This window comes from Physeter macrocephalus, chromosome 4 (genome assembly GCF_002837175.3).
Source record: "Physeter macrocephalus isolate SW-GA chromosome 4, ASM283717v5, whole genome shotgun sequence".
NCBI classification, from domain to species: Eukaryota; Metazoa; Chordata; class Mammalia; order Artiodactyla; family Physeteridae; genus Physeter; species Physeter macrocephalus.
In genome coordinates, this window is record NC_041217.1 from 98036948 (window position 1) to 98049657 (window position 12710).

The following is a 12710-nucleotide window of genomic DNA, read 5'->3' on the forward strand; positions in this document are numbered from 1 at the left end:
GTCCAATTTTTAAGCCATTAAAACCAGTATTCAAAAAATATCCTAAATAAGATGTAGACTGAAATAGCTTCAGGCCAATATTTGGTAATACCTTGCATTTCTCAAATTAAAAAATAATAAATTATCGTCCCTTGAAGGAGTCATTTTAGATTTTTTTTCTAATTACCCCCACACTGTTATTTTAATATCCTAGATATTCTGTATATCTGTTTATAAGCTATGGCTCTATGCTTTATGTTATCTAAGAATTTTTCTTCCCCAAGAATCAATTTTGCTCCCTTATGGGCAATATTAGTCTCATGGAGAATACATAGTATAGATCAATTAAGTTCAGAGACAGCTATAATCTAAAATGACAGTAGTTCATAAAATGTCACTTCTGGACCAGCAGCAAAGCATCACCTAGGAATTTGTTAGAAATGCACATCCTCAGGACTCATCCAATCCTATAGAACTAGGAACTTTGTGGGTGGGCCTATGCAGTGTTTTAACAAGCCCTCTAAGGTGATTCTGATGCTTTGTAACGTTTGGAACCGCTAGTTATGGATAGAGTGCTGAGAGATGGGTCCCTGGCTTCAGAACAACATTGAGCAAGTTACTCTATGTCTCAGTTTTTTCATCTTGATGTAGCCCAGATAATTCCTGGTTTGAAGCCTTACACACACAACTTTCTCAGCCTCACTTGTCAACTGAGAATCTACCTGTCTTCCACGGGGTAGGGAAAGAATAAGACTCAACACCCTCTCAACCTCTTTAGTGGGATGTTTTTAACATCTTTTGAAAAAGAGTACTCAACATACTGGTTAGGATCACATTAACAAATGCCTGGATTTCCTCCAAAACAGTAAGTGGAATAAATAAATAGCAACATTCTGTCTTAATAGAAATCCCTTTATGGGCACGAAAACAAACAAAAAATAGAGTGTCTAATTTTATGGCACATAGATTATGTGAGATATGTGGAATAACTGGAAATTTGTCAAGAAGAGCATGCTTGTTTTCTGAAATTTTCGTGTATATTTTTACACAAAAATAAATCTAATTTATTTCTTGGTTCTACAGAATTCCTCTAATCTATTTTCCTACCTACCATTCCAATCACTTACTTCCAGAGACTGGCTCACTCACTTTATTGACTCTTTTCCAGCTTAGAGATATACAGTCTGGTAATAATAATAAGAATTTATTTTCATATAACGCAGGATTAAAAAGAGAACTTAACTTACAGAAATGAAAGCATAAGGAGGCCAGGCTACTATAAGTGAGAAACCTCACACATCACCAACCATAGGGCATGCGCAACCTAAAACTTGAGAAGTATCTTGTGATGCCATGATCTATAAAATTCCACGTGACAAGTTCAGTCTAAGACTCTCCTGAGTCAGTGATTTATAAAATGTGAATAGCTGATAACTGAATCTCAGCTTTGGTGAAAGAAAAAACTTCTCGTTTATTTAAACATTATAAGCTTTAGCATGTATAATTGAATTAAAAATCAAATATTAAATAAAGAAGAAACATTTTCAAGTTTTTCTCTATTCTGTTTCATTTTAGATGGAGCTTGCGAAGGAAGAAAAATGTGAATTTTTGCCTTTCCTGTCCCCACGGAAGGTTATAGTAAAAGGCGGGAGAATTGTTGCTGTGCAGTTTGTTCGGACAGAGCAAGATGAAACTGGAAAATGGAATGAAGATGAAGATCAGATAGTCCGTCTGAAAGCCGATGTGGTCATCAGTGCCTTTGGCTCAGTTCTGAGTGATCCTAAAGGTAGGGTGCTCGGGAGCTGAAATGTGTTATGCAATTGTCTGTTATTTTACTGCCATAATGGTTTCCAGCTTTCAGGTAATTGTTTTTCACTTGAACATTCATTTCCTTCTTCTAGTATGGAATGCAAGAAATCTTGATTTATAAGATGTAGAAATGGTATTTAATGTTTATAGAGAATTATTTTTAAAGTAGTGGGAATTGAAAAGAACATTACTCTTTCTTTTAAGCTTATAATCAAAATACATGTTCTACTTTGTAATAATTTTTGCCTTGTTTCCTCTATAAGAATAGCTTTTTCTTCAATTAGACCTAGAGTAAGAAAATGTGACAGATAAGTTGTAACAGCCAATCTTCAATGATTCAAGCAAATTAGGATCTAATGAATAGTCAAAAATAGAATTCATGTTGACTACTATCTTCATGCCAAATCATCACTAGAAACATCAAAATTATCAAATTAGGAAGTTTGAACTCCTATCATTTCATTTAAATGGCATAAATGGACATACTAAGAAAGAACAAAATGCTTAAAAAAAGATAATGAGAAAAGGAAATGTTTTATATAGCATTCCAAATGAATAATGAGTCAATCAACTAAGACTATCTTGTGTTAAATTTTCCCCACAGAGTGTTTTTGTGGGCCGTTGTATAGAAAGCTTAGGTACCTCCATGCCTTCATTTTGCAAATCTTTTACCTTTTACTACACGCTGTCAAAATGACAATTAACTGTTTTATTAACTAAAAGGAAAATAAAAGAAAGATGTTTCTCTAGGTCAGAGATTCATTAAGAAAAACAGTAACCAAAAAAAAAAAGAATCTAAACCTGACGATTCCTGTAACTTCCTACTATATCCATGCTAAAATTACATTTTGTGTCTGAAATAGAAAGAGATATATGCTTGCAAATGTGCATATTTATGCAACAGATAAGTGAAAATTTTAACCACTCATCAAGATATTTTATCTGCAGGACATCAAACATCTTGGTATTTGGAAACATCCAGATGTTTAATGTCATCAAGATAAATGTTTTTGAATAGCTGGATGATGGCCTGAATTTGTCACTTTTCATCTAGACGTTCATGTGATATGTAGACATAGTCACAGTGTGGTTTGTTATTTGTTGATGAGTTCAGCAAGGAAAAAAAGAACAATGTATAAATTGCATTCTATTATCTAAAAAAATCATACTGTTCTTACTGCTCTGCATGTGACCAAAAATTGAGTAAAAAGTTGAATCATATTTAACTTGCAATTCTGTTGATTATTTGCCTGCCAAAAAATAATTTATCTTACCATCTAAATTTATGTTCCACAACTGACAACTCTAATATTAAGAAAAATATATCTTTTCCTAAGCAAACTTAAGTAGATGTGACTTAGAAGATCATAGAGAACAGCTTTCCAAAGCTTATGTTCCTGTGTGTGTGAAGAGTGAAAGATTTAACTTAGTATTTAAAATATGAAGTAGAAGAAAAGAGAATTTGATTTATTTGTGCTTATTTGACGAAGTCATTTAAGAATTTATTTGTGTATTTTATTCCAAAATTTACTTGTGTTTGTTTCTTTCAGTGCTCTACATGTGTTACCCCTTATACATTAGAGAAATCAAGGGAAAATGGTTCTTCACTTTCCTTTCTTCCCCCCTCCTGCTGACTTGAAAAACAAACTGCTTGGGAAATTTTTCCTCAAATAGAATTACTTGCTTTACGAGGGCCCTTCAATATTGACATTAATAAGAGCTTCTTTCAAGTTAGAGGGGAGATGGAATAGCTGGAATATTAAATAGCATTCATGCCTCTACTGCTTTCTAAATATATTCAATATTGTTTTTTGAATGGAAAGCATTTAACAAATAGTAGAGAGAATCATTATTTGTTAGAAGTTGATCAAGAAGATCTTATCTAAATGGTATTTAAAATCTTAAAATAATAATTTATTTCACAGAAAACTTTCATGTGCACATGTATCAGGTATAGTGAAAATCAGTTTATAGGAAGCAAGTTGTCCATTTGGGTAAGAAGAGAAGATATTCATGTCTCCCTCTTCTACCCTGAATTTTATCCCATCTTGATACCCATGTGATGTGATTTATGTGTGGTACCTTTGTGATTATTACATATGTGGTATGATATATTTTAATATATTTACTTATAATCTCTTTCCTTAAACATCAACCTGCTTTTCTACCCTTCTTCTTCCATCCTTCCCAACCTCACTTTGCACAGGCTCCAGTGAACTTCATGCCAAACTCAGTGACATCTTTTCAGTCCATATTCTATTTTCTGCATTTGACAGTGTTAAATATTTCTTTCTGTTTGAAAAACTCTCTTCCGAGTCACTTAACCTTTCTGAGCCTCAGCTTTCTTCCTCTATAAAAAAACAATGATAATAATATATACTCTTCCTACCTCTCAGGACTGTTGTCAGAATTAAAATGAAATAATGGGAAAGTGCTTTGGAAATGAAACTGTAACATATTATTATTGTTTATGACACTCCATTTTCTTTCTTTTTTTAAAAAAAATTATGTATTTTATTTGTTTATTTTTGGCTGCGTTGGGTCTTTGTTGCTGCAAGTCGGCTTTCTATAGTTGCGGTGAGCAGGGGCTACTCTTCGTTGCAGTGCTCGGGCTTCTCATTGCGGTGGCTTCTCTTGTTGCAGAGCACAGGCTCTAGCCTCACGGGCTTCAGTAGTTGCAGCACACGGGCTTGGTGGTTGTGGCTCGCAGGCTTGGTTGCTCCACGGCATGTGGGATCTTCGTGGAACAGGGCTCGAACCCATGTCCCTGCATTGGCAGGCGGATTCTTAACCACTGTGCCACCAGGGAAGTCCAACACTCCATTTTCTTGCTTTTTCTTTTAACTATTCCTTTCCTACTGTCACTGACTGCTTTTCTTACTCTACCTTTCCAAAGTTCAGACTTTGCCCATTTCTCTTCTTAATATATTTATTCCTTCACTGAACTCATTCATTCATTCATTCATTTATTCATACAAGCATTAATTCCTGTAAGAAATATTTAATGAACAACTTCTATGTGCCAAGTCATAGCTAGATTACAATAGGCACTATTGCACTTCTGTGTAAAATGACTCTGCAGTCTCTTTCTCCACTCTCTGTGTCTCAGAAGACATTTCATCATATATTTATGCTCATGCATGTAACAATGATTTAGTGAGTTTCTAGTGAATGCCAGGTACCAAATTGTATTCTGGAGAGTACAAAGATGAATGAGGCATTCCTTGTACTTAAAAACCTCACAAACTGGTGTTGGAGGCAGACCTGAAAACAAATAGTTGTTTTATCAAGTTAAGAATACATTTAGAGAGATATGCCCAAAGTAAGGAAGGATCACCTCATCAGGTTTCCTTAAGGCAGATTTCTTCTCAAGTTCGCTACCATACCATAGTTCTCCTATCACTAAAGTCCAAAAATGGTATCCCAGATTCAGATATCTAATTCCAGTTTTACTTTTCATTAAATTCAACAATTTTACCCTGCACAATGGGATGAAGCGCCTACTCCTTAGTACTTGAGAACTTCAGCAAATGATTTTATGTATACTACGTGCCTGACTTTACGTTCCACTGTTCCCTGTTGAACTGTTCCTCCCAGTATCTAATACAGGGTGGATTCCAAAGCGGTTAATTTAGAAAGTCCTTGGTGAATGCATTATGTAAATATATGCTGAAGAATTCAAGGAATGAAATAAACTTAACAGAGTACATATAAAGTACAGTGATAATTTATACTCAGCATTGTCTGATTACAATAATATTTTAAATGAAAATAGTAGTGGGGGCTTCCCTGGTGGCGCAGTGGTTGAGAGTCTGCCTGCCGATGCAGGGGACACGGGTTCATGCCCCCGTCTGGGAGGATCCCACATGCCACGGAGCGGCTAGGCTTGTGAGCCATGGCCGCTGGGCCTGCGCATCTGGAGCCTGTGCTCCGCAACGGGAGAGGCCACAACAGTGAGAGGCCCGCGTACCGCAAAAAAACAAACAAACAAAAAAGTAGTGAAATGAACTTGTAGTGTCTCAATGATATCAATAATAGGTATTTGTAAAGGTAAACTAAGTTGGGAATTTGCAGAAAATTAAATTTTTAATCTCATTTTTTTCTGATATACTGCATCACTTTTACAAGTCCCTTAATTTGTGTGTTTTGCAAAGGAGAATATAAAATGACTTTATTTAGTATTAAGCACCCAATATATCTGTAATATATATTTCATGTCAGAAAAATAGTAAGTGCCTCAACAGCTTAAAGAAAAGTCAAATTTATAAAACAAATTTGTATAATATCCTTGGATTACAGTTTCTAATTATTTCATTGTTCCTAAGGCTTGTAACAATTATAAGTAATAATCATTATTTTATTTAATTCTATTTTATTTCTCTTTTTTTTGGATTGTAGCAGTATGTGGGAAATAAGAACAAAAGACTCTGTATTCCACATCCCTGTGCATGGAATATATGTGTGCTTATTTTTTTTTTTTTTTTTTTTTTTTTTTTTTTGTGTTATGCGGGCCTCCCTCTGTTGTGGCCTCTCCCGTTGCGGAGCACAGGCTCCGGACGCGCAGGCTCAGCGGCCATGGCTCACGGGCCCAGCCGCTCCGCGGCATGTGGGATCTTCCCGGACCGGGGCACGAACCCGGTTCCCCTGCATCGGCAGGCGGACGCGCAACCACTGCGCCACCAGGGAAGCCCTATGTGTGCTTATTATGAGCACAATTTAATTGACTCCTTCATTAACTACCGTCCAAATTCTAAAGGCAGTGTGGTGTCCAATTTTCTAATTTGATTGGTATGATAAAGTCTTAGCCTTATTATTTAATATCTTTCCTATGAAAAACTGAGAGTGGTTCCACATTTTCAAAATTATCATCCATTTTCTCTAAGTATGTAAAATTCCAAATCACCTCAAATTTGGATTTTAGTATCGAAGACTGATTTTAAAGGCTGTCAGTAAATTAAGCACAAGCTACCTTTAACTGGCATTTCTACTCCACAAATATTGCCCTTCACTGGAAATTTTAAAACATTTATTTATTTATTTTAAAAGTATGTATTTCATAATATAGGAAGTCTCCTCTTCTATTAAACACCAACATCAGTGTTTATGGAACTGAATTTTCCCTCTTTTTGTTTGTTTGGACAATGTCAAGTTTAAGAGACTTTTTCCTTATTTTATTCCCTTCTCTTTCTGCTTTGAACCAAACTGCCAGGTGTGAAAGTGTGCATATCTTCACTGTTGGTTTGGAATTGATAAGGAGAATGCGTTACCATTTTCACTGACCTCACAGTTTCATTTTTCCAGTGGAGGTGATAACAGTCGCCTTGTCCTCCCATTCCTAGGAGATCTAGTTGACATAGTTTTATGTGTCTTTGACTATGCTTTCAGACAACTGAAGGAAGGCACTTTAGCCTATGCCATGACCTCTGTGCCTCTTTCATACACTACACCACGTCATCCTCTCATTCTTTTGAAATGTCCACTTTGAAAAGAGCTATGTGTTTTCATCTTCCAGAACCTATTATAATTTAACTTCCAATTAGACTGTAAACCCCAAAAAGGCATAGACTGTACCTTTATAGTAAGTTGTAGTCCCAATAGTGGCCAACATATTATTGTACCCATAATAAATGCACAATATATATTTGTGCATTTGACTTTACTTGATTCATGTTAAGATATTAATTTTATTACACCTAGTTGTTATTTTTTCCTGTTGTGGGGTCAGTTTGGTTTACTTTTCTTAGAAAGCATAAATGTTAGACAAGTAGTTCTGTTTTTCTATTGCTATTGATTTTTTTCCCTGCTTTGGCATAAATTGTTGCACTCTTCATAATCCAATAAATATGACACTAATTAGAGTCCGTCTGGTAGAGCAGCTTAGAGCAGGGGCTCTGGAGCCAGGATACCCAGCTGGAAATCTGGCTCCCTTAGTCTCTTCATACTTTGTAGTCTTGTGGTCTTGATCTTTTAAGAGGGAAGATTATAGCATCTACCTTCTAGAGTTATTTTGAGAATAAATAAATTAATAATATATGTAAAGCACTTAGATATATGTCTAGCACATAGTGAGCATCTCTTACATTTTGGATATTATGCTTGTGTAACAAAATCATATTTTAATAATTAAATTGAGTTATATTACACCCATATGACATTATGAATGTTGTGTAGGAATAAAAACATTTGAAAATTAGGACTTCATTTGGGGCCCTGCAGGCTTCGTCCACATGTCTTTATAAAATAAGTGAAGCAGATGCTCTTACAATTTATGATTTTTTAAATGAGAAAATGTTTCCTATATTTGGTTATTTTTATTTACAGAAAAAAGATTACACAGCTTGTAACTGTATTATATGTTTTAAAAATGTTTTATTATCAATTCTGATGATTTTCATACCATTGAGAGGAATTTTCTTTCAACTAATTTTTAGTAGTTAGAAAACTCCATTTTGGGTTTTCATAAATCAAGTATATAAAGAGCAGAGGATATTTTTAATATCTTTGGTTTTTTCCCTCTTAAACATGGTAAAACTGGGCCAAATTTTTGGTTTGTTTGCTCACTTTTATCTTAAAATGGAAAGAGAAGCACTTTAGAGGATACTAAGTTTGGGCTCTTAAGCATTTGAAAATTACGGTATGAGATAACTAAGATTAAAAACCTTTGTTTGTGGCTTCCCTGGTGGCGCAGTGGTTGAGAGTCCGCCTGCCGATGCAGGGGACACGGGTTCGTGCCCCGGTCCGGGAGGATCCCACATGCCGCGGAGCGGCTGGGCCCGTGAGCCATGGCCGCTGAGCCTGCGCGTCCGGAGCCTGTGCTCCGCAACGGGAGAGGCCACAAAAGTGAGAGGCCCGCGTACCGCAAAAAAAACAAAACAAAAAACACCTTTGCTTTTGGAAGGAAAGATAGGATGAATGGTGTGTAAAACTGCCTCAGGATAATGCTGCACAGCACTGCTCAGGAGAGCAAATCACAAGGTGACTGAATTCTCTGGGCATAGCAAGGAGTGCATGGCTTTTCTTCTAGGAAAGGAGTTTATACACTTCACCCAGTGCCTACATGTTCTTCCTGCTCATCTTACTAGAGACAAGGAAACACGAAGCCCAGTTCTTTCTGAAGATTTAAGGAAACCCTCAGAAAGCAACTTCCTTCATAGCATTAGTTGCAATTGGTTGCATAAGGGAGTGAGATTTTTTGGTGGGGGGAGGGGGACGGTGGTGGAGAGGCTTTAAAATTGCCTACCAGTTCCCTCAGAAAATTATTTCAAAACCTCATGGGGTAAATAAAAGGTTCTGCCAGTACTAGCTTCAAGTGTAGTTTGATTCACTTGCCTCCTACCCTGAGAAAAGATGCAGGCCATGGGTTAGTTTGCCTTGTTCTGGCCTAAGCCAGAGCTAGAAATTGCTAGGTAGGCAAGAAATGGTGTGCATGAGACTGTGACAATGCAGATATTCAGGAATTTTTCGAAAGGACCGATTTTCCTCAATTATTTTAGGTGTTGGGAAAAACCTAGAAAAGATGTTTTAAGCTGAGTACTAGATGAGTCAAGTGCCCAATAATAATAGTTACCTGTGCTTGAAAAGACATGGCATCAGTATGTTTGATTTGTTTTTTTCCTTATTTAAATGTTACTTATATGCTACTTCTCTAATGGAAGTGGAAACACTGAGGCATTTTAATAACCCCCTTTTTTTTAAACAATATGTTTCATTTTTCAAACAGTAAAGTATGTCCTTCAGAAGCCACTCATGGCACTTAGAGATTCAGCAAACTTTCCTTTGAACAATTGTCCACTCTTTGAGGCCTTCAGCTTTCATCATTCCTCTTCTGCCTTACCAAAAATAAAGAGGAAGGGGAAGGAATGGAGTACCAAGTTGAAAATGTGTCATAATTGGTCAGATTATCCCTGTTGCATGCATTTTTATAAACAGAAATGTTTACATTATAGTTTCAAAGAACAGGTTAAGGAATACTGCACTTTATTGATAGATCAGAGAACTTTTTAACTAATGGCACAAATGTTAGTGGAAGGGCCTCACTAATGATTAATACAACTAAGAATGGATGAGAAAGAACTGAAAAATAAAGTTGTCAGTCCAATGTAACTTATGGATATGTTACAATACAGTAACTTGCGTTGAAGTTTTCCTTACATACATTTCCAAATGTGCTGGAAGGGATTTAAGAGATAATGTATTCTAGACTCCTAATTTCACAGATTTATTTGTTTAGCTAATGACTTCTGATGGCCTGCTATTCCAGGCCCTGGGCTGTATTCTGGGGATAAAGTGTGGAAAAGGTGAATGCAAACTTTGCCTCCAGGAATGCAGTTTAATAAATTGTGCTGGGAGAAGTTTAGAGTCCTAGGGAAGCGCAAAACATAGTCTGAAGGTTCAGAGAAACTTCCTAGAGGAAGTGGGTTGTAAATTGAAGGCTGAGTGATGTGTAGGAGTTTCCAGGTGGAATGGGGGTGGAAGGGAGGGAGCCACGGGGAGATTATGCAACTTGCTCAACACCATACTGTTAGATTAAGTAGTCATTTTACAGTCATTTTTAAAAGCTATATTAAAAAAACCAGCATGTCTTTAGAAAGTTGTCATCAGCCTACTTATTTCATGCATGTTCTCATCTTTATAAATGAAGGTCTGAATTTTTCATTTTTATTTCTAAAATTGAACTTTTAATTTTATGATTTTTACTATTCATTCTCTCATTATTTTTCATGCAGTGAACATTTTATAATATCCAAATATGTTATAGGCCCTGTCCAGGCACTAAGAATACAAGCATGAGTAAAAGAGAGTCTTTGCCTCCCAGGGACTCATAGGCTAATGAGAGAAACAGGCATGTAAATACATAAATTGTAGCATAATGTGCTAATTTGAGATGATATTTGGACTGGGTTTTAGGGCTTGAGTAGGAGTTTCTCTGTTAGAGGGAATATTCATACACAAAGTACAAGCTGATGAATGGCCTCAGGTGACCAGACAATAGTGAGAAAGTCTGTTTAGCTGGAGCAGATGCTGTCTGGTACGATAAGGTGGAAAGTGGGTAGGGGTAAGATGGCAGGAAATTTGGCTACAAATTTATGTGGAGTTAAGAGACTTATATGCTAAGCCAGGGGTTTTGAATTTTATCCTGTAGACACCCAGATGACAAATGAGGGGGTTTAAATATGGGAGAGACGTTTATGTTAATGAGGTAATTCTGGTAGGTGATGGATCTTCCTTCTCTCTGCTTGGGTTTGCAGCATTTGTAATATTCTTCAAATAGTTGGGAGTTAGAAACCATGAAGTCACCTTTGAGGTGGTTCATATCAGAAGACAATTGTGTTTCCTAGTATTGGATGCCTGAAATAAGCAAAGTTACTCACCAGTCACAGGTAAGATCCAACAATTGCAGGTCCCCTGTTGGGAAGCTGCAGCAGTAAGATTTTGAGTGTTCAGGGAGGGAGACAACCTGTGCTCAACTGGGCAGCTGCCAAGCTATAGGCTTGACAACCGTGTGTCATGCATGCCTAATTTCTTCTTCCAGATCCACTAATTATAATTACTGAATTCAGCTTTTCTAAGAGAGGTGAGTAAGATACAGAGAGACACCACGAGTGTTATACCAATAATTGTTTCCCCACATGGAAGGAAGCTTCAGGAGTGTGGAAGAAGCATGTTGCTCCAAGGTGGCCTGGGATTGAGACAGAATAGTATCGATGAAACCAGTTAAAAGACTGTTGTTGTCAGTTTGCGTGGCTACTAACTAAGGCCCAGATTAAGTTAAAGGACATAGAACTGCAGAAAAACATTCAGAATCCAGACATATTTTTTACGTGGACAGTCAGGGTTTGGTCATCTGATAAAGGGGTGGAATATGGAGTATCTAGCGTGGGAATCTGATCAGATGTCCATAATGCCTCCAGAACTCACAAATGCAGCAGACAGAACAGATCTGTGGGCAATGGTGATGTGTGTCATTTGGATTTGCTAATCCGTTCAACAACTGGAAATAGGACCAGAACTAAGAACATTCTGATTGAAAAGAGACATTAGGAATCATTATCTATCATTTGTCTGTCTTTTCACTGTCATAACCTAGTGCCCAGAACAGTGGTTATTCATTGATTGAATTAATGAATAAAAGCTGTTATAACTTGTACTTTAAATAACAACTTCTTAAAAGTATGATGAAAGAGGACATGTGGTATTTGGAAATCCAGAAGGATCTCACCTACCATATTATGAAGAGGAAGAAAAATCAGCTTTTGTTATTGCTGCTTTGTATGTGGTAAATATCTTTGGAGGACATGGCATCAAGACAGTTTTAATCCATGGTTCTGTACCTTCCCCCTTTCACTAGTGCATTTGGTTCCTGATGTTACCGTTTCATTTCATAATGCCTGAGTAATAAAAGATTCATCTATCCTTTGTATCATTGGCCCAGTGATGAGAATGAATCCTTTTTCAGTCTTCCCTGTACATTGTCTGGCTTTTAACTGTATTTTAGGCAAGAAACATTCTCAGGAAAACAATAGTAAAACTGTACATATTTTCTTAAAAATTTTCTTAAATATCAGATTTTTTTTCTGGCTGAAAGATTTATTGTCTTTCTATTATAGAATACACTGTACAGAGTGAGGATAAAGTGGTAGGATTTAAAGCAAGTACTGGCATTTCTGCAGAGTAACCATCCAAAATAATGGAATCTTTGCACAGTTTTTCTTTGGAATTATTTTAAAGGGGTGAAGGCGATGAGGAGGGAGGTCAAACTGATAACAGTGTTGAAAGTAATTTGGACTCAACATCACATCACTTACAACTGCCTTAGACATCCATTTGAAGCACAACATGATATTTCTGTAATTATTTTACTTCCCTCTAATAACTGCATAGGAATAGGTTTGTTTCCCCAGTGAATAGCTCTGTTCAGAGCC

General features: G+C 36.5%; 1 protein-coding gene across 1 annotated transcript in view; it reads left to right on the forward strand.

Annotated features, from left to right (window-relative positions):
• Nucleotides 1-12710, forward strand: part of DPYD (dihydropyrimidine dehydrogenase) — an 840387-nt gene that overhangs the window by 381812 nt on the left and 445865 nt on the right. Inside the window, exon 11 of the mRNA XM_024119602.3 lies at nucleotides 1555-1765. Within this exon, the coding sequence (XP_023975370.1) occupies nucleotides 1555-1765 (211 nt within the window). The remainder of the gene's footprint in view (nucleotides 1-1554; nucleotides 1766-12710) is intronic.